At 43.0% G+C, this 22,429-nt stretch overlaps 2 protein-coding genes across 4 annotated transcripts; both read right to left on the minus strand.

Annotated features, from left to right (window-relative positions):
- Positions 1-1,966: 1,966 nt before the first annotated feature.
- On the minus strand, positions 1,967-18,813 carry LOC110533960 (chromosome-associated kinesin KIF4). 3 transcript variants are annotated; one of them, XM_021618557.2, is made up of 30 exons: positions 18,504-18,813; positions 17,732-17,855; positions 17,010-17,124; positions 16,690-16,880; positions 16,349-16,447; positions 14,626-14,792; positions 12,895-12,989; positions 12,253-12,372; positions 11,442-11,617; positions 11,270-11,331; positions 9,254-9,386; positions 9,050-9,108; positions 8,843-8,948; positions 8,105-8,227; positions 7,706-7,879; positions 7,425-7,528; positions 7,076-7,220; positions 6,806-6,916; positions 6,602-6,685; positions 6,343-6,456; positions 5,966-6,121; positions 5,701-5,798; positions 4,860-4,989; positions 4,220-4,504; positions 3,930-4,007; positions 3,622-3,720; positions 3,296-3,466; positions 3,066-3,191; positions 2,831-2,953; positions 1,967-2,571 (listed from the first exon to the last, which is right to left on the minus strand). In XM_021618557.2, exons 2-30 carry the CDS (start codon positions 17,852-17,854, stop codon positions 2,404-2,406), a joined length of 3,735 nt encoding a protein of 1,244 aa, XP_021474232.2. In that variant the 5' UTR covers position 17,855; positions 18,504-18,813; the 3' UTR covers positions 1,967-2,403. The 3 variants fall into 3 exon arrangements, with proteins under 3 accessions (XP_021474232.2, XP_021474233.2, XP_036846273.1); XM_021618558.2 differs by having other exon boundaries at positions 2,831-2,950; positions 18,504-18,812; XM_036990378.1 differs by lacking the exon at positions 18,504-18,813 and adding an exon at positions 18,096-18,114.
- A 327-nt stretch (positions 18,814-19,140) lies between these two features.
- On the minus strand, positions 19,141-20,572 carry LOC110533961 (28S ribosomal protein S12, mitochondrial). Its single transcript, XM_021618559.2, has 3 exons — positions 20,410-20,572; positions 20,243-20,293; positions 19,141-19,584 (listed from the first exon to the last, which is right to left on the minus strand). Exons 2-3 carry the CDS (start codon positions 20,289-20,291, stop codon positions 19,199-19,201), a joined length of 435 nt encoding a protein of 144 aa, XP_021474234.1. The 5' UTR covers positions 20,292-20,293; positions 20,410-20,572; the 3' UTR covers positions 19,141-19,198.
- Between the last annotated feature and the right edge of the window lie 1,857 nt (positions 20,573-22,429).

Raw genomic sequence — 22,429 nt, forward strand, 5'->3', positions numbered from 1 at the left:
AAACAACATTTCCCCCATATATAAATTCAATTTGGTGACCCAGACTTTGAATACCACCGATTTAGAGGGTGGCCAAAATTGTCCATCTCTCAGATATTGATTTAATGTGACGCATGTCATCACGAAAAACAATGATTGTCCCAGGAGACATAGGTTCAACATTTTTAGGTATTTAAACAGTTCAAATTATTCTCCTGTAGGCATTGTCGGTCTCTTGCATGCAGTTGAAAAGGCAGCATTCTCCACATTCCAGGAAGGTACATGTGATTCTCTGGTGCTTGCCTGAGGCATCTTTTAACAGTTAGACAGCTGCACAGAGGTAGTTTGACAAACACCAGATTGTGAATGTGCCAGATAGCATTCAGATTTCATGTGTTGTCCTCAAATTGGAAAGATAGTAAACAATTATTTGTTCTGCATTACTTGTCATACATTATACTTGTAGAAGTGTAGACAAAGTAAGCTGTTGATTATAGAAATTACTTCCAATAACATTACAATATGCACTTGTGATCTATGTAACAGGCTCAAATATGGTTGTAATGGTGAACATTACTAAAATTAAAAGGGTAAGACAAGGCAGCAAGAAATGTTAGCTGACTAGATTCTGTCTAGGAAATGTGAGCAACAGGCCTCCAGGTACTCTTAATTTGCAACTAATTTCCCCCATTAGGCATATGCCCCCACAGATGAGTCATACTTCTAATCTCTTCAAAGGCAGAGGGGCATTCACCTCAATAACAATAGAGACCCAGACAGTCGGGTCATTTGATTCTAATTTTCCCACCCCACACCTGACTAAATTAAAGCGTTTTACTCATCAACATGTAGTCTACAACATGTCCATATCTGGCAAGCTCTGGCAGCATTTACACATGCTGCCCCATTATGGGCAAAACTGCTGATCTGATTGGTGTAAAGACCAATTTTTGGAAAAATATCAGAATTTGTGTAAACGCAGCCTCAGAGGCACCCTGTCAACCAATTCAGACTTATCAGTGTGACAACTATCTCCATATTTCAATTGAGCTCCATTAATACTGATGTGTATACGAAACAGGATAAAATAGCATGTATGAAAATATTTAGATCACAATTCAAGCATGCTTGGCAGTTAGATGGACACTACCAACCAATAGTATTCCAAGTACACCGTCTGATGCTAAATTATGTGCCTCAGCAGTACGCACTGTTGGCAACCTTCAGTAGAGGAATGCCTTCCTGCCATTTCCAGATTAATCCAATGGTTGACTGGCTGCACAGCCTCATCGCCATTCATATATTCAGGTCAGGGAAGTAATCACACCTGAACTTAGAACTCGTTTGAATTTTCTGCAAACACTGACTGCATAATAAAATCACCTCTCCCTCATTCGCTCAACCAAGAACCATGTACAGATGCAACACAAACCTCAATATAAATTGCCTTCGGTCACCTATCAGATAGAACATATGGCTAGGTAGGCATAAACGGTCAAATAACACACTGCAGTATTGGATGACCAGAAAGAAACTAAATGCAAAATACAGCCAAATAAAATGTAAGAGTATTTGGGCTGTGTATAACCAAGGCAGTTATTTTTGTTGTTGCTTTAAAATGTTTCCAGACCTCGATCATCCAAATCACCCTGGGCCATTATCTATTTCAGCGTAAGGTATTTGGTTTTAAAGTGCTCTCAGACGCCATTTTGAATTTGGACCAAAGCTGCCCCTCTATAAAACCACATTGCTTTGACTGAGTCTTAAAATGGCAGCAGTTCAGAGTAGATGTCATGTTGACTATAGCATTAAAAGGTTTGGGAGCTGAGTGAAAACACTGCAATAGTCTTCAAATGGGAACGCTAACGACAATATTACAACGCTGATCCAGAATCCTTCATACTGAAAGGGTGATAATTGGATTGGACAGATGTTTTTTTTGTTAGACAACTGATTAAAGAATGAGATTTATTAACTATAGGACAAATAATCATGAATTATTCATTTATTATGGATAACAATAAAAATGAGTATTAAAAAATGATCAACTTCTATTGATAGAAAATCCGTTACATACAACCTATTAAACATTTACATTTCAAGTGACAAAATAATTCCCTTGTATGATCAACATGGAAATAAATCAGCTTGTTAGTGCATTTCAGCCCTCATAATTAAAGACATTTAAGTCAGTTCAGAGTAAGTGAATTTTCCAATGCCCTCAGATTCAAAACAGATAAAAGAGTGATGTCTAATTTAGAATCAATTGCTACACTTTATTACAAGGAACGTAGGAGTGGACATTTAAGACATTGAAAAAAAAATAATAATAACAAAACACTGACAAAAACAGATGAAAGGACTATCCTATAGCAGGGGCTAAGTTCTTGCGTGATTTGTTTATACTAGCTTCCTTTGCCCACCTCAAGACTCTTCCCTGATGGGCGTACATCCAGAGAAAAAGCTGTTCTGGAAGCTAGTAAGGCCTCGTTTCTTCTTCTTCAAGAAGCTGGCTGTGTTCCTCTCTTCATCATCATCATCATCATCTTCCTCCTCCTCTTCAGCAGAAACAGAGACAGTCTTCCTCACAAGCTATAAGAATAAAGCAAGGAAAAATCTATTTTCAGCACTTTAAATAAGGACATGATCTGAAATACCCAATACCCACTTTAGGTGCAGCTCAGTGTAAAATAATATCACCTCACCAGATTCATTACCAACTCAACCATAACACTACCCAAGGCACTTTGACCCTTAAAACAGTACCCTTCTGGAAGAGAGTGTGATGAGTCTGTTGAGGGTATGATGTTACAACCATTGAGCCCATTGTTGATGGTATAGAGCAGCCTACCTTGGTGGGAGTGGCACAGGGTGGTTTAAAGAACGTGGTATCCCCAGAGCTAATGGCTGTGGGGTCTTGAAGAATAGAAACCAAATCTTTGGACCCATCATCTGTGACTTCGCTAGAGTCCTGCTTTTAGGAAGAGAGGGAAATGATTCTGAAAGATATATGCACAAACAATGATACATTCTATTCAATGTAGGGAGCCTATGTAGAATACAACATAGGGTATTTTTGAACTTACTGTACTGGACCTCTGGTTGCCGATGTTACGACACTTCTCATGGTCACATTTGCAGTTATCCGCACAGGTCATCTTTCCCTTACGGCACCGGCACAGCTTGTTGCCACAGCGACCCTTACAGGCACACTTAACAAAAATGCAAACTTTTAACACTGCAAATGCAATGATAATAGTGATCTGACCATCTCTAAACCGACAGTGTTGCCTGTCTCACAAAATAATGTTCTCACCCCTGTTGACTTGGGTTTGTTGACGTTGGAGTTCTTTCTGTTACAGCCTCTCTCGTTCTTCTCAGGGCACCACTCATCCTCCTCCTCTGACTCGGAGACAGACTCCAGCTCCTCAATGTTGATGGCCATATTCAGGGGAGCCTTGGTTGTAGTGAAACGGTGACCTTTAGGCTGCAGGAGGTAAAGAACACCACCAGTGAGATGGTGCAACCTCCCAGCACTGCCTGGGTCAGGGTCAGCTTCCCCTAGACTCATATAGGGGTAATCTTTCCTCTAACAGCTGGATATGAAACAGACAGTGGTAAGGAAGGATGTCAGTGGCCTACCTTTGGCGGGATGTACTCAAAGGAGTCGTCTGGGGACTGAGTGGATGCTGGCAGGACGTTCATCTTTTTCCCACTGGCCAACTGGAGCATTGTTAGTTTCTGAGAACAGAACAAACGTTGCTTGACATGGACAGTTTCAACAAATAGTAGACCTTAATGTTTCAAATTGTTTTAACCTGTCCTTTTTAGAGCAATGGGTGTGAAAAAAGCCATTTACAAATTAAAATAATATGATCCGATAGACCATTGTTCTTGTATATAGCTTTGAGTGTTATATTGTCCTTGTATATGCCCAGCTGTGTATTTACCTTTTTGTATTGTTCATTGTCATCCAACAGCCTCTGGTTTTGCTCATTCAATTTCTGCATCTTTTCAATCTCATCCTCCTGTAGAGACGAGCATTATATTTGGAGGGGGTTAGAACCTTTATTCAGTTTTGGCTTCAACCTCAACACTCTGAGCTGATCTTTGGGTGCAGTCAACCTACATGGACAATTAGGATTAATAGTAGAAACAAGTGCATGTGACCTTACTGACTGTATGACCATTCCTATAACATGTCAGTGAGCACAGTAGCTGAGAGGACAGTGTGACAGACCTGGAACTTGAGGCGCTGCAGAAGCCCCCTCTCCCGTTTGGAAGGCTCCTCCTCCTGCTTTTTCTCCACAGACGGTCTCTCTTTGCTCTGCAGCTGACCCAGGAAGTACAGGACCTTCTCCTGGTGCATCTGCTCCAGCTCCACCAGGTGGTGCTGGTTCTCCATTTCCATGGTGGACATCACTTTCCTCTCATCACACATAGTCTTCTGCAGGTCCAGCATGTTGCCCTTCTCCTGCTTCAGGTCACTCTCCAGCTTAGAACTGGCTGTTTTGGCAGACACCAACTGTGGAGGCGGTAACATTTTTGGTGGTCATGCATTTTGTCAGTAAACAATTTTTTTATTTTACCTTTATTTAACCAGGAAGTCAGTTAAGAACAAATTCTTATTTTCAATGACGGCCTAGGAACAGTGGGTTAACTGCATGTTATGGGGCAGAACGACAGATTTGTACCTTGTCAGCTCGGGGGTTTGAACTTGCAACCTTCCGGTTAACTAGTACAACGCTCTAACCACTAGGCTACCCTGCCGCTTACAAGGTAGGCTAATAGGCAGAGAATAACATGCTTTTCAAGACATTTCAAATTTGATTTGTGAGACCAAAAAGCATGCAGTTCAACGATATGCGAATGTGTCTCACCTCTGACATGAGGACCTTGAGGGCACACTTGGCCTCCACTATAGTAGTGATGTTGTCCCAGCGTTGCTTCAAGCGCCCCTCATTGTCTGCGTCCAGGACCTTCTGTTGTAGGTCAGCTATCTGGGCACTCCTAGGAGGAAATCCATGGAACAGCACGTGGCCATGTACTGTTATAATCTCCATCCGGCACAGCCAGAAGAGGACTGGCCACTCCTCAGAGCCTGGTTCCTCTCTAGGTTTCTGACTTTCATGGGAGTTTTTCCTAGCCACCGTGCTTCTACATCTGCATAGCTTGCTGTTTGGGGTTTTAGGCTGGGTTTCTGTATAACACTTTGTGACATCCGCTGATGTAAAAAGGGCTTTATAAATACATTTGATTGATGTGAATGTGTATCTATAAATGCACATGGATGTGATTCACTTGACCAAATGTAAATACTTGATCACATTTTATGCCAATCACATATCATTACTCTTCTGTCCTCATTAAATTAACCGAGTTCTTAAGGACTTGCTTCTGGCAGCAGTCACAATATCCTATCAACAGGAACTAACAATGAACAGATGGGAAGGCGTAGGCTTTGGAAGGTGTGAAAAGCTTTGGAGCAATGCCTTACTATGACACCATTTCTCCAGGCAAGCAAAGGAGAAAAGGGTCGGGAATACCCAATGACAGTGCAAAAAATGCTTAGCAATGCAACTAAAAGACAAATGATCTGGGTACCCTTGTCTATGAAAAACACAAATGCATTAGCAGTAAGGGAAGGTCAATATGAGTGGAACTGAAGGAATCCCTCAGCCGTGGGAGGTAATGGGTAAGGTCTGTACTAGTCAGACTCACCTGAGGTTTATCTCTGTCTCCAGGTTGTCCACCTGTTTACTGAGAGATGCCTCCAGCTCTCCCTGGCTCTCCAGCTCGGAGATGATGAGGGTCCGACGCTGTGAAAGTGTTGGGAGAGAGAACGCACAATAACAACAGTTTAACTTCTGTAGAGAAACAGAGACATAATTTCCTCATGTAGCCTAGCGGTGGAAATTCCACTGAATCCTCATTTAGTAAAAGCTCAGATTCTCATTGATCTCTTTAGGAGGGCAACTTCACTCACCCTGACTTTGGCAGCGGGCCGCTCCCCTGCCTCCATCTGCTGTTTGAGCTGGGAGATCTCCTCTGCCAGGATCTTCCTGTCCTCCAGCAGGTCCTGCAGGTGGCGCCGCGCCTCCCCTGTGCTCACCAGCACCTCCACTTCGTTCAGGAGCCAGGTCTGCTCTCACACACACGTCAGATTCAGGTCACAGCATACATTACTCACTTGATACATGCATATACAGTCACAGCACTCATTGAAACCACACAATCACTCAGACAACACAACGCAGATTCATTTAACACATTATGGTAATCGTTTCCTTTCTTGCAAACCAGGACCCCTCACACAAAACAGTTTACACCGACACACACAGAATCAAACAAAGGTGACTAGACCTTCACTCTGAGGGCTGCTCCCTCCAGCCCTCTGTAATGGACGTCCTTTCGTTTCTCGGCCACCTCACTCCTCTTCTGCAGGGCATCCTTCAGGCGCTTATTGGCTGCTGCAGCCTGAAGGTGAACACCGGCAGAATTTGAAATATCTCTCTGCACTTCCAGCTAACAACCATTGAAGAATTGACACAAAACACTTTCTCCTGGTCGATTAGGTCTGCAGACGAAAACAGAAGAACGGTGCACAAAACCCAGGCCTCACCTCCTCAGTTTTACGGCGCAGGACATTAGCCTGCTTCTGGAAGTCACTCTCAAGCTTCACCATCTGAAACTGACGTTTACGGTCCTGAGAGAGAGGCGAGAATTTTGGTATTTTATTTTTTTAAACAATCAATCGTAACCACATGGAAATGAATATGGTGAACAGTGTGTCTTATGTATGGATTATGGACACACACACACACACCTTCTCCTTGAGCTGAAGCACCTCCTTGTCCTTCTTATTCTTCCACACTCTGAACTTCTCAGAGTCCTCCTTCATCTGCCTCATCAGCTGTACACGCTGACTCTTCATAGCCTACAGGGAAAGAGAGCAGACAAACAGAGACGCCATCAACAACCCCGTCTTGGATTGCCATCGCAAGGCCCGAATTCAAGTTTTAGATTCAGATGACCGTCGACTGAAAACCTGAAATCCTGCTGATTAGGTCAGCCACTGGCAAGCACCCGGTCATACCTGGATCTCATGGTTGAGCTTGGCCACGCTGCGGACGGAGGACTCTTTGAGCTTGAGGAGCTTGGACTGCTCCTGGAGTTTCTTCTTCATGTCTGTGATCTGACCCTCCAGCTCCTGCAGACGCTTCCTACGCTGCTCGCTCAGCCTGGTGGACAGATGGAGAGAATAGAGACAGGGAAATTACTGATGACTCCATTGTAAATGCAGAGGAATGTTTATACTAAACATACAGTTGTGAATACACACTAAGCTTGTGGCATAACTATCATATCAATTCAATATGCAGCCTGAACATAAAGATGCTGTAATATCATCGTTTGAACCCCACCAATGAGGCCAGCTGCCTTACTTAGCCTGATTAACGTCCTTCTTGGCAGAGTGGAGAACCAGGATGAGGTCCTCCTTCTCCTTCTGCAGAGAGCCCACTGATGTCTGCAGACTCTTGATGTTATTCTGAAGGGGAACAGTCAATGAGGAGCTCCATCAGTTCAGTTTGAAGCAGACAGTCAAAAACATTCCCAGTGGATAAGAATCAAAGTGCTGTGCTGGTGCTGCCTCACCTGTTGCAGCCCTCTCAACCTCCATTTTAGCCAACCCATATTTTCTCTCCAGTCTCATCTCTAGCCCTACCTGGTGTTCAGTCTGCATAGGCTCCAGGTGGCTGTCGTTCTGGCACATCTTCCGGACAAACTCCTCCTTTAGAGCCAGAATGTTGTTGAGCTCAATCAGCTCCTTGGACATTTGGGCCTGGCGCAAGGCATGCTGGGTAGTGAAGCCCTCTGTAGAGTCTTTGTCAACAGAAGCCTGTGTAGGGTGGGGGAAGAGGATGTATGCTTCTATGATAACAAAAACACACCAGTTTTGTACAACATACCCATTGTACAAAACACCATGTACAACAATTTAAAAAAGACTCAGTGAAAATGCAACAACCCCAAAACACGTCTGGATGTCTTCAGGAACCAACAGCCTTGCAGAAGCGGATCTGTAGCACAAACAGGATTCTGCATTAGACGACCAGAAACTTACAGAAGGTGAACCATCAGTTGGGATTTCGTTGCAGCTGCCAGACACATGAGGGCTGTCATCTCCTTCAGCCCCACAGTCTGCAGCCAACGCCTCAATGGTGGCAGCAAGGCCAGCACTCTCATCCTGGAGGGACAAGAGCACAGACATTATTACCCAGACACGATACAAAGCAGCTTCTTATTAATGGACTGAAATATGGTGTAGGGAACTAAAATATCCAGCCATCAAATGGATGGTGTTACACATGCAATGTGTGTAATTGAATGGAAAATAAATCAAGTGTCCATTATCTTTATGATTAGCATGATCAATACACTGTGAAAGTGCCATTACCTTATGTCATACTTCTGGGGTCAGTCTCCTGATATTTGGAATGAGCTTGACGATTAAGTCAAAACATTTGTGAAAAATAATATTTGTGTTTGTGGGGAATTTACTTCTGCCAGATGTCTTATGACATTTTTGCCCTGAAGACAATTGCACAACATTTTTGCCTATTGAAGACCATTCAAAAAGAATATAAAATAAAATCTACCAGGCCACTTCCTAGAAAATTCTGCATCACTTTCATAGCATATAAAGTAATGGCATTGAACAGCAACAGCTTAGCTACAATGGACTGCAGACAATTGTCTAATGTGCTTTGCTCGCTAAACATATAAAAAGGAACTGAATGCAGTGTCACGCAGCAGTAGATCCAGCCTTGTGGTTTATGTGAGCTCCCTTGTCCGGCAGTACCTGGAGCTGCAGGATGACGTGCTGCAGATTCTGGATCACTTCCACATTCTCCTTCAGCTCCTGGTCCTCCAGAGTCTCCATTACCCTCTGCAGGTCCACTTTACACCTAAAAGAAAATCATTAAGTTTTAACACAGATAATTCTGGTGCCAATGACTTATAAGGACAATGAAGACAATGGGCGAAACACATAAGAGTTCAGACTTACGCTGCATGCTGTTTCAACTCTTGCAGTTTGCTTTGCAGTTTTTCATTTGCTTGCTCGGTCTGTGTGTAGAGTGACAAAGTATGGCACATGTGACGATCATGGTAATATCTCCAACTATTCTAAACGGTGAGTCAGCGTTGCTGTGTGATGTTGGTATGGCCTGTGACAAGACAGACCTAGTGCAAGACCAGTGCAGATCCTTACCATGATGATCCTCTCAAACATCAGGGCAGTCTGGCCTGCTGCCTCACTCAGAGCACGGCTCAGTTTGTTGTTCTCAACCTGCAGGGCACGGGTCCTCTCCAGGATCTTCGACACGTTCTCTGCTGGCTCAGTCCTTTTACAGAAAAGGGATGGAAGGAGTCAGTCAGATACTTTTTGGTAGTATTTTTATATTTCTTTAACAAGGAAATTACCTTTTTTTAGGCTCCCAGAATCCAAGTTCGTTTAGTGCTATCCGAGACCCTTGAGACATCCTTACCCTAAACATACCCCTCATCTAACCTTAACCATTTTAAAATTCACTATCAAATGGGGTAGATATGTCCCAAGGATCCCAGATAGCAAGGACCAGTGGATGTTCATTCTGCCAGTCATCAAAGGTTTAAAGACTCTTTGGCTGAATAGACGGATAGAGAACTAAGGTAATACAGTTGTAGTCGGAAGTTTACATACACCTTAGCCAAATACATTTAAACTCAGTTTTTCACAATTCCTGACATTTAATCCTAGTAAAAATTCCCTGTCTTAGGTCAGTTAGGATCACCACTTTATTTTAAGAATGTGAAACGTCAGAATAATAGAAGATAATTATTTATTTCAGCTTTGATTTCTTTCATCACATTCCCACTGGGTCAGAAGTTTACATACACTCAATTAGTATTTGGTAGCATTGCCTTTAAATTGTTTAACTTGGGTCAAACGTTTCGGGTAGCCTTCCACAAGCTTCCCACAATAAGTTGGGTGAATTTTGGCCCATTCCTCCTGACAGAGCGGAGTCAGGTTTGTAGGCCTCTTTGCTCATACACGCTTTTTCAGTTCTGCCCACAAATTTTCTTTGGGATTGAGGTCAGGGCTTTGTGATGGCCACTCCAATACCTTGACTTTGTTGTCCTTAAGCCATTCTGCCACAACTTTGGAAGTATGCTTGGGGTCATTGTTAATTTGGAAGACCCATTTGCGACCAAGCTTTAACTTCCTGACTGATGTCCTGAGATGTTGCTTCATTATATCCACATCATTTTCCCGCCTCATGATGCCATCTATTTTGTGAAGTGCACCAGTCCCTCCTGCAGCAAAGCACCCCCACAACATGATCTGCCACCCCCGTGCTTCACAGTTGGGATGGTGTTCTTCGGCTTGCAAGCCTTCCCCTTTTTCCTCCAAACATAACAATGGTCATCATGGCCAAACAGTTCCATTTTGGTTTCATCAGACCAGAGGACATTTCTCCAAAAAGTACAATCTTTGTCCCCATGTGCAGTTGCAAACCGTAGTCTGGCTTTTTTATGGCTGTTTTGGAGCAGTGCCTTCTTCCTTGCTGAGCGGCCTTTCAGGCTATGTCGATATAGGACTTGTTTTACTGTGGATATAGATACTTATACTTATTCCTCCCTCATCTTCACAAGGTCCTTTGCTGTTGTTCTGGGATTGATTTGCACTTTTCGCACCAAAGTACGTTCATCTCTGAGAGACAGAATGCGTCTCCTTTCTGAGCGGTATGACGGCTGCGTGGTCCCATGGTGTTTATACTTGCATACTATTGTTTGTACAGATGAACGTGGTACCTTCAGGCGTTTGGAAATTGCTCCCAAGGATGAACCAGACATGGTAGGCCTTGAAATACATCCACAGGTTCACCTCCAATTGACTCAAATTATGTCAATTAGCCTATCAGAAGCTTCTAAAGCCATGACATAATTTTCTGGAATTTTCCAAGCTGTTTAAAGGCACAGTCAACTTAGTGTATGTACACTTCTGACCCATTGGAATTGTGATACAGTGAATTATAAGTGAAATAATCTGTCTGTAATCAATTGTTGGAAAAAATACTTGTGGCATGCACAAAGTAGATGTTAACAAACTATAGTTTTGATAAGTTGGTTTGGACAAGACATTTGTGGAGTGGTTTAAAAACGAGTTTTAATGACTAAGCTAAGTGTATGTAAACTACCGACTTCAACTGTATGTCAGTTGGGGAAATGATTTAGTAGTAATTACCCAGAAAGCACTGGTGCCACACCACCACGTGCATGCAGAAGCATCACCTGTAGCTCCTGGACCTGTGTCCAAATGAGGAAATATTCCATCAAAACAATGGACACTTGAATCGTGTAAATGTAGGGTCGAATTGTAGGGTCACTTAGCACGGTGGTCAGTGGTCACTACCTACCTGCTGCTTCAGACGTTTCATTTCAGCAGCTCGAGGGTCCACGTTGACCACAGGCTTGTTTTTTATCTTGCGAGCTCTGTCAGCGTAACGCAACGTGTTGATGGTCTCCTCAATGTTGGAGTCTGCAGGGCTGACACACGCTATCATCAAGGTGTGGCTGTTACCTCCCAAAGAATCTGTTGGTAAAAGCAGGAATTGATTCTTCAATGCACACTTAAACATGGAGTGCTATTCAGTCTCTAAATCTAAGAAACATTCAGGTTTTTTATGAATATGTCTGTGTTGCGTTGAATGCCTTAGGGCAGGAGTCGGCAACAGGCGTCCAGCGAGTGAGTTTTAGTTTTGGGGGTATATATATATATATATATATATATATATATATATATATATATATATATATATATATATATATATATATATATATTTTTTTTTTTTAAAGACTAAAATCACCAGAATTCAGCTAAAATTAATTTCGACAATCTGTTCCCAAGTATTCCCACACGACAACAAAAAATGTCAATTTGCATTGTACAAATTATGTTCCGGCCCCCCGAACATCCACTCCAACAAAAATCAGCCTGTGGTTGAATCTAATTGCCTACCTTTGCCTTAGGGTATACAACGTATGCATCTTGAAGGTTCTCAGTCATCCGACTACCACAAGGCCTTGTAACATCTTTATTATGTTCATTGTGCTTAAAAGCTAGTCCTGAATTGATACCACTAGACCCAGGAAGAACAAACATGGGCGGCAATGCCCGGATTTAGATTGCTCAACTACCACATCCCCCTGAACCCATCGAACTCTCACCCTGCAGCAGGCGGGTTAGTTTGGAGTCTCTGTAGGGGACAAAGGTGCCTTTCTTGCTCTCATCACCCAGGGCGCTGATCACGTTGCCCAGGGAGAGCAGGCCTCGGTTGATGCTGATGCCTGGAGCAGATAGACAGCAGAGTCAAATAAGGTTCTAATACAAAACTAACCACGCAATGAATTAGAACTGGGACTGTCATTTAAAACATGTAGATTGTGCTAATAATGGCCTTAACAATACTGGAAAGGAAAAGCATTGTCAATCCAACATCTGAAATGGCCGTACAGGATTTACTGTGATGCAGCCTCTGCTTTCATACTTCTTGCGCTTAGCGGAGCAGAGATAGAAGGAAGTTGTCAAGGAAGTGAGTTTGTGTTTATACAGGATGTACCACCCCACACCTACTGTCAACCAATCTTGTCAATGTGGAGCTATACGGAGCCATCCACATTGTTACAAAATTAGAGGCCCACGGCGATGCAGTTCAGAGCTTGATTTGGTCTCTGCATGCCTCCGGAGACTCCGCAATTGCGCCTCCATATGAAGCCTCCGACCACAAGCCAATTATTGCTTGATTGGAAAATCAAAGCACACAGCTTACTGCTGTTTTCCAAAGTGTTAGCTTCTGGGAGTTGACTCACCTTCCTTCAGACGGTCGCCCTCCGCTTTGGTTTTCTTTTGTCTCTCAGAGCCAGCCAGATCCACCAGGTGTAGCTTTGACACCACATTGTCAGATCTACAAACACACATTTAGAAACAGAAGAAATGAGAACAAATCAACTTACAACACACTTAAAACAAATTAGTTGAATTAACTACACTGCTCAAAAAAATAAAGGGAACACTAAAATAACACATCCTAGATCTGAATGAATGAAATATTCTTATTAAAATACTTTTTCCGTTACATAGTTGAATGTGCTGACAAAAATTACAAAAATGATCAATGGAAATCAAATTTATCAACCCATGGAGGTCTGGATTTGGAGACGCTCAAAATTAAAGTGGAAAATCACACTACGGGCTGATCCAACTTTGATGTAATGTCCTTAAAACAAGTCAAAATGAAGCTCAGTAGTGTGTGTGGCCTCCACGTGCCTGTATGACCTCCCTACAACGCCTGGGCATGCTCCTGATGAGGTGGCGGATGGTCTCCTGAGGGATCTCCTCCCAGACCTGGACTAAAGCATCCGCCAACTCCTGGACAGTCTGTGGTGCAACGTGGCGTTGGTGGATGGAGCGAGACATGATGTCCCAGATGTGCTCAATTGGATTCCGGTCTGGGGAACGGGCAGGCCAGTCCATAGCAGCAATGCCTTCCTCTTGCAGGAACTTCTGACACACTCCAGCCACATGAGGTCTAGCATTGTCTTGCATTAGGAGGAACCCAGGGCCAACCGGTCTCACAAGGGGTCTGAGGATCTCATCTCGGTACCTAATGGCAGTCAGGCTACCTCTGGCGAGCACATGGAGGGCTGTGCGGCCCCCCAAAGAAATGCCACCCCATACCATGACTGACCCACAGCCAAACCGGTCATGCTGGAGGATGTTGCAGGCAGCAGAACGTTCTCCACGGCGTCTCCAGACTCGGTCACGTCTGTCACGTGCTCAGTGTGAACCTGCTTTCATCTGTGAAGAGCACAGGGCGCTAGTGGCGAATTTGCCAATCTTGGTGTTCTCTGGCAAATGCCAAACGTCCTGTACGGTGTTGGGCTGTAAGCACAACCCCCACCTGTGGACGTCGGGCCCTCATACCACCCTCATGGAGTCTGTTGCTGACTGAGCAGACACATGAACATTTGTGGCCTGCTGGAGGTCATTTTGCAGGGCTCTGGCAGTGCTCCTCCTGCTCCTCCTTGCACAAAGGCGGAGGTAGCGGTGCTGCTGCTGGGTTGTTGCCCTCCTACGGCCTCCTCCACATCTCCTGATGTACTGGCCTGTCTCCTGGTAGCACATCCATGCTCTGGGCACTACGCTGACAGACACAGCAAACCTTCTTGCCACAGCTCGCATTGATGTGCCATTCTGGATGAGCTGCACCACCTGAGCCACTTGTGTGGGTTGTAGACTCCGTCTCATGCTACCACTAGAGTGAAAGCACCGCCAGCATTCAAAAGTGACCAAAACATCAGCCAGGAAGCATAGGAATTGAGAAGTTTGATTTCACAGAAGTGTGATTGACTTAGAGTTACATTGTTGTTTAAGTGTTCCCTTTATTTTTTTGAGCAGTGTATATCAACAGAGATTTGCATATAAAAAATGTTAATGCAGTGCTTTGCGTGTCGGATACATTCATGGACTGCAACGTTTCCTTGGGATGAAAATTAGAAAGTGAGACAGATCTATGGGAGAAAGCTAGAGAGAAGACTGACTTGTCTGCCCCTCTGCGCTGCTCCAGGGTGATGGTGAAGATGGCATGGGAGCGAGACGAGGCAGCATTCATGGCAGTGGAGCCCACAGTACGGGCTGAGTTCCCCAGCTCCAAGCAGCCGACCATCTCATTGGCAGAGAACACCTCCCTCTCAGTCAGGCCCACGATCTAAGATAGGGAGAATGGGTTAAACATACAGTACAGCCAAAACTCATTCGAGGGTTTTTATTTTTACTACTTTCTAGAAAAATAGTGAAGACATCAAACTGATTATAACACCTATGGGATAATGTAGTAAGCAATAGCGTTAAATCAAAATATATTTGAGATCCTTAGCCACCCTTTGCCTTTGATGACAGATTTGCACACTTTTGGGATTCTCTCAACCAGCTTCATGAGGTAGTCACCTGGAATGCATTTCAATTAACAGGCGTGCCTTGTTAAAAGTTATTGTGGAATTTCTTTCCTTCTTAATGCATTTGAGCCAATCAGTTGTGTTGTGACAAGGAAGGGGGAGGGGGTATACAGAAGATAGCCCTATTTGGTAAAAGACCAAGTCCATATTATGGTAAGAACAGCTCAAATAAGCAAAGAAAAATTACAGCCCATCATTTAACCCTTTTTTCTCTATTTCCGCCTGAATGACGGGTCCAAAGTAAAACTGCCCGTTGCTCAGGCCCTGAAGCCAGGATAAGCAAATAATTGGTACCATTGGAAATAAAACACTTTCAAGTTTGTAGAAATTTTAAAATAATGTTGGAGAATACAACACAATAGATTATGGTAGGAGAAAATCCAAAGAAAAACCATCCTCTTAGAATGGCAAGTATAAGGTCATATTGAAAATTAGCTCCCTGGATGCAATTCCTTTGGTTTCCACAGGGTGTCAGCAGTCTATGTTCAAGGTTTCAGGCTTGTAACTTCAAAAACAAATAAGAAATATCAGTTTTAGTAAAGGGAAATTGGTGTTTGCCCGTGCCATGAAGACAGGACACACCTGCTAAAAATCAGGTTTTGGGTATCTGAGGAGTAAATAGAAGCATATTTTGAATTGTTAAAACAAAGTTTAGGGGTATATTTTCAGATTCCTTTCTCTGCATGTTGGAAGGAGTGGATTGCTCAAATCGATGGCGCCAACTAAACCGACTTTTTGGGATATAAAGGATTTTATCTAACAAAACAACATTACATGTTATAGCTGGGACCCTTTGGATGACAAATCAGAGGACGATTTTCAAAAGGTAAGTGAATATTTAATCGCTATTTGTGAATTTATGAAACCTGTGCCGGTGGAAAAATATTTTAATGTGGGGCACCGTATTCAAACAATCACATGGCATGTTTTCACTGTAATAGCTACAGTAAATCGGACAGTGCTGTTAGATTAACAAGAATTTAAGCTTTCAACCAATAAAAGACATATGTACCTAAATGTTTAATATCCATCATTTTTTATGATTATTTATTTGAATTCAGCACCCAGAAGTTGCCCCGCTAGTGGGACGCCTAGCCCTAAGTCATGAAGGTCAGTCAATTCGTAAAATTAAGAACTTCAAAATTTTCTTCAAGTGCAGTGGCAAAACCATCAAGCGCTATAATGAAACTGGCTCTCATGAGGACCGCTACAGGAAAGGAAGATCCAGAGTTACCTCTGTCCTTTTAAACAAGTACATTTGACTCGTTTCAGACATATTTAGCAACATTTTCAACTGTAAAAGACACACCTTTATGCCTTCCTTGGGGTCCTCCCGAATGTTGATGGTTGATGGTTTATCTTTGGATACCGATGGACAGAGCAAGTCCAGGATGTCTTCATTGTATATCTATGGCACACAAAATTAAGTCAAAACGTTACAGAAAAACATGGCCAGGATACTTCCGGACACAAAGAAATGTATTTCTTCAATAATCCCGAATCCTGTCTTTTTAAGCATCACGACTCCCTGTTTTGAGTTTCTGAGAAGAGGAATGTACCGGTAACAATGATTGTTTGGTCCATTATCACAGTAAAAACATGCATTGTGTTGTGACAATCATGATGAATAATGCAGAGGTTCCCACACACCTCCAGGTAAGACACTGCCAGAGAGAATTCACAATCCGTATGCTTCTCCCTTTCCTGGAAGATCATTCTGACCACCCTGGGGATGACTCCGACGGTGGGCTCATTCTCTTGGGCCGACGTATAGGTTCCTCCCATAGAAAACGTCTTCCCCGAACCCGTCTGACCATACGCAAGCACAGTAGCATGATAGCCTGAAAAGAAGAGTAGAAACATTATACATACAGCTTATTGATTCTATTCCATTTTTCCCATACCCATAGAACCAGTACTGGTTCTACAGGCAATCATGTGTGAAAGTAAACATCTTTTCCCCCCTGTACCTTTGAAAAGACCACACAACAACGGTGAAACAGCACTGTTGAAGACTTCCTCTTGTTCAGTTGTAGGATCAAAAACATAATCGTACGTGAACGCCTTTTCAATGCCAACAATCACCTGCAAGAGAGAATAATTATAAGACAACAATTGTCCTTATGGAATTGAATCCATAAATCATCAGGCTAAGTGTTGCAGATGGCTAGTTGCATAAGCTTCCATAGCCTGGTGTCCTCGATCAACCACACCTAAACTAGTTGGTTTCACCAAAATACGTTTCCCGTAAACAGAAGCATATCCAAACATGTAGGAACAATACTTACTTTTTTCGGGTTGTATGTGTCTTTTGTTATCAAATAAGTGTTTAAAACACGTTTTTATCCAGGGTGTTCCATTTTCTGCCTGTGGGCTGCGATTGTCACGCGAGAGTAAACTAACGCGTATACGCTCTACTTCTACAGGCTGAAAATGGAAGACCCTGGATAAAAATTTTAAACACTTATTTGACAGTGAAGGACACATTCAACCAGACCAGTATTGTTTCTAGAGATATTGGAAAATGTCTCAACGGGAAACATTACTTTGGTGAAACCAAATAGTTTAGGTTTGGTTGATTAACAACACCAGGCTATGGAAGTTCCGCAACAAGCAATCTGTAAACAATGTCTCGTTGCGGGACGAAGCAATGCCAAGTGCTGTGTTATGTCTTGTAGAATCGATTGTTGACCTGTGGATCCCCTGGCACGAAGGTGAGACAGGTCTGGCAACCCTCGTTGATTTCTTTAGTAACCAAAGGTCGACACCGCAGGGCAACCCGCACGGGGATGGACTTATCATCCTCCTTTGTCATGCTGCGAAATCAGGTAATAGGTGACAGATGCATAAAATGATGTAACGGACAGTGTGGCCAATATCAAAGCAATGTTGTCATTAGGGGCGTCAGGTAGGCTAGTGGTTAGAGCATTGGATCAGTAACCAAAAGGTTTCTAGATCAAATCCCATAGCGGACAAGGTAAAAAATCTGTCTTTCTACCCTCGAACAAGTTCCTAGGCAATAATTGTAAATAAGAATTTGTTCTTAATGCACTTGCCTAGTTAAATAAATAAAACATTTGAAGCAAAAGGAAATCTTGAAACGGTGCAGATCGGAAAATTGTATTTTCTGAAAGCTACTTTTGCCTCATTCATTCAAAAACACCTGATATGCGACTAAACAGGAAGAGAGACACGCCCTCGCTGGTAGACCGACCCACCCCGTTAAGTAGACCGGAACTTACTATTTGTGTTCAATGGTAAACGGCGTGTGAGTGAACTCTTTAATTTATCCACCACCATCTTTGCTGATAGTACGGACGGTGAATTCTAGCCCGCATGTAGCTAGCTAGCTTGATTGTATTTGGTTACCTAACTAGCTAGCCATCTTCCCGATAGCTGAACCATCGTTGATCACACTGCCATGCCAAACACGTTTAGTAACTTATCTAAGGACGGTCACTTACCTTTTTTGGGCTGGCAAGACGTTGGTCTTGACCCCTGCAATGAGCTAGCTAACGTTCGCTAAAATGAGTTTGCCTCTAGCGTGGTAACTAGTCACCACGAACGTTAGTTAAATGTTTCTTAAAACTATTTTTTTTTTTCAGAGGCTAGAATAAGACCCACATGTAACCACGCATCAGTTGTCGTAATAAATGTAGTTGACTGAACGTTTTTTTTTCCCGTCAAAAGAACTTCAGTCGGTGGTTGTCATGGATCTCGTCTTGCCCGCCACTTTCAAATATTCAGCTCCGCCTCCACCAACACGCGTCTGCTATTGTCATGTGCCTGTTTCATGTTTCAAAATAAAAGTCTGACATATGCTATGAATCTAAACTGTTAAAACTGCAGGTATTTATTTCATAAATCGACCCAGCGTCATCCGGGTTAGGGGTTGGTCTGGCCAGGGGGTAGACCATCTAGTTAAATAAAGGTTAAAAAGAGATTTGCTCAGTGATTCTGCTCAATGTGCTCATCTCTGGATATAGCATAGGGGTCTATTGCTGAAGTCCGCAATTTATTATTTATTTAACTAGGCAAAAGTGAATAGGGAATTAATGAAACATGGGATAAATCACAAGAGATCAATCACTGGGTCCAAGCCAAGTTTGAACTAAGACATTTATTACACATATACAACAAAAAACATTCCCTATCCCTCTCAGTTATTTTTCTTCTTCACAACATGAGCGCAGTCATATTTTCCCCTGACCACAGTCAGCTTGACACCTGGCAGGTCCTGTGTCCTGCCCCCCTGCACCAGCACTACATTGTGCTCTTGGAGGTTGTGTCCCTCCCCGGGGATGAAGACCACTGCCTCCTTGCCGTTACTCAGGCGGACTCTGGCACATTTACGGTTGGCCGAGTTTGGCTTCTTGGGTTTCCGGATCATTGTCTTCAGGATCACTGCCTTCAGCTGGGGGCGGCCGAACATGGCGCTGACGCTCGGGGGAGGGGGGGACGGCTTCCCCCGGCGATGCATCTGATTCAGAGTAGCCATAGTTCTGGAGAGGACAGGTCCGGACCATTGGGAGACAGACTGAGACACTAGTAGGGTACAATGAGTGAGTAAGAGATCTGCTCCAACTTCTAATGTTGAGAGTAAACTGTAAACATAACAGCTCGTGTGGGCCTAAACAAGATGCTGAGGATATTCTGAAGTAGGGATAGTCAATCTTCATTGCAAAGGAGTAGTGAGTGTGCATAATTTTGCTGCAGCCAAAGCAGTACAATTCAATTTAGAAGTTTATAATCTGCTCTTCAATAAAAAATAATTTTAGTCTAATCAGCTGTGCTTCCACACACTGGCCCTCACAAGGTAAGATTCCCTACCTCTGTAGGTCTGAAGTCAAGAGCATGGATGTCAAGCCTCTGTGCTTGCGTGTCTTTTTGGTTTCACTATCCTTGTGGGGACCAGAAGTCCTCACAAGGATAGTAAAACAAGACAGATTCAGACAAGTGTGGGCATTTCACCAGTCCCCACAAGAAAAAAAATGTTATTTTAGGGTTTAGAGTTTGAGGTTAAGGAAATATGACTTTGAACGGGAATCAATCGTCTGGTCCCCACGATAGTAAAACAAACGTGTGTAATATGACTATATTGTATTATGTGCCATTAAACTGACGCATATATCCAAAGCAACTTAGTCGTGCGTGCATACATTTTTCAGTGCGTGTGCAAAATAGGCAGGCATGATGAAGTTACCTTGCATTAGTGATGTCAACATTGGTCTCAGACTCCACAATGACGCCATCCCTGCAAAATAGGCATATATAGGATTGAGGGGAACCTGTCTGTGTCACATTGTTAACCTTGCAGCTAACCCTACCATTTAGTCAAAAGCCATGCTCTACAGTATTTTCAAATCGTACTTGTTTATTTTCAGTTCCTGTCCAAGGTCAAACCACCGACGTGTGTCTTTAAAATATATATAACAACTTTTAATAGGAAAAATAAGAAAGCGTGACTGCTCTCACGCGTATGACCGCAGGAAGTATTTTACATTTTCTTCCGTATTGAGTGCGACGGCTTCCGTTGCAGATTTTTGTAAGAGCACTACTGCCACCTACTGGCCGGTTACACAAAAAAAACACAAAAAAACACCATGCACATGAGTTGGCCAGAGGATAAGACTATGATTTTGGATCTGATGTCGAACATTTTCTAAACAAGCCCCAAGGTATCCTATGTTTTAGAATCCCTGAAATAGGGGTGTGCTGGAGCTGGAGGGTAAACCAAAGATGACAGATCAGGCATCTCACTAGTTCCTTATATTTGATATAATTCTTTGTCCATGTTTATAATTGACAGGAAGAAAATAATCTAACAGTTGAGAACCACCACAGGTAGCCTATTGTATACGTTTTTTTGCCAGGTGGATATAATTTCTTCACATCCATCTACGAGAAAGAGAGGGGAGGCGTTGTTTGTGTGTGAATGTCTATGTACAGTGCCTTGCGAAAGTATTCGGCCCCCTTGAACTTTGCGACCTTTTGCCACATTTCAGGCTTCAAACATAAAGATATAAAACTGTATTTTTTTGTGAAGAATCAACAACAAGTGGGACACAATCATGAAGTGGAACGACATTTATTGGATATTTCAAACTTTTTTAACAAATCAAAAACTGAAAAATTGGGCGTGCAAAATTATTCAGCCCCTTTACTTTCAGTGCAGCAAACTCTCTCCAGAAGTTCAGTGAGGATCTCTGAATGATCCAATGTTGACCTAAATGACTAATGATGATAAATACAATCCACCTGTGTGTAATCAAGTCTCCGTATAAATGCACCTGCACTGTGATAGTCTCAGAGGTCCGTTAAAAGTGCAGAGAGCATCATGAAGAACAAGGAACACACCAGGCAGGTCCGAGATACTGTTGTGAAGAAGTTTAAAGCCGGATTTGGATACAAAAAGATTTCCCAAGCTTTAAACATCCCAAGGAGCACTGTGCAAGCGATAATATTGAAATGGAAGGAGTATCAGACCACTGCAAATCTACCAAGACCTGGCCGTCCCTCTAAACTTTCAGCTCATACAAGGAGAAGACTGATCAGAGATGCAGCCAAGAGGCCCATGATCACTCTGGATGAACTGCAGAGATCTACAGCTGAGGTGGAAGACTCTGTCCATAGGACAACAATCAGTCGTATATTGCACAAATCTGGCCTTTATGGAAGAGTGGCAAGAAGAAAGCCATTTCTTAAAGATATCCATAAAAAGTGTCGTTTAAAGTTTGCCACAAGCCACCTGGGAGACACACCAAACATGTGGAAGAAGGTGCTCTGGTCAGATGAAACCAAAATTGAACTTTTTGGCAACAATGCAAAACGTTATGTTTGGCGTAAAAGCAACACAGCTCATCACCTTAAACACACCATCCCCACTGTCAAACATGGTGGTGGCAGCATCATGGTTTGGGCCTGCCTTTCTTCAGCAGGGACAGGGAAGATGGTTAAAATTGATGGGAAGATGGATGGAGCCAAATACAGGACCATTCTGGAAGAAAACCTGATGGAGTCTGCAAAAGACCTGAGACTGGGACGGAGATTTGTCTTCCAACAAGACAATGATCCAAAACATAAAGCAAAATCTACAATGGAATGGTTCAAAAATAAACATATCCAGGTGTTAGAATGGCCAAGTCAAAGTCCAGACCTGAATCCAATCGAGAATCTGTGGAAAGAACTGAAAACTGCTGTTCACAAATGCTCTCCATCCAACCTCACTGAGCTCGAGCTGTTTTGCAAGGAGGAATGGGAAAAAATGTCAGTCTCTCGATGTGCAAAACTGATAGAGACATACCCCAAGCGACTTACAGCTGTAATCGCAGCAAAAGGTGGCGCTACAAAGTATTAACTTAAGGGGGCTGAATAATTTTGCACGCCCAAT

This window comes from Oncorhynchus mykiss, chromosome 10, assembly GCF_013265735.2.
Source record: "Oncorhynchus mykiss isolate Arlee chromosome 10, USDA_OmykA_1.1, whole genome shotgun sequence".
Classification (NCBI taxonomy): Eukaryota; Metazoa; Chordata; class Actinopteri; order Salmoniformes; family Salmonidae; genus Oncorhynchus; species Oncorhynchus mykiss.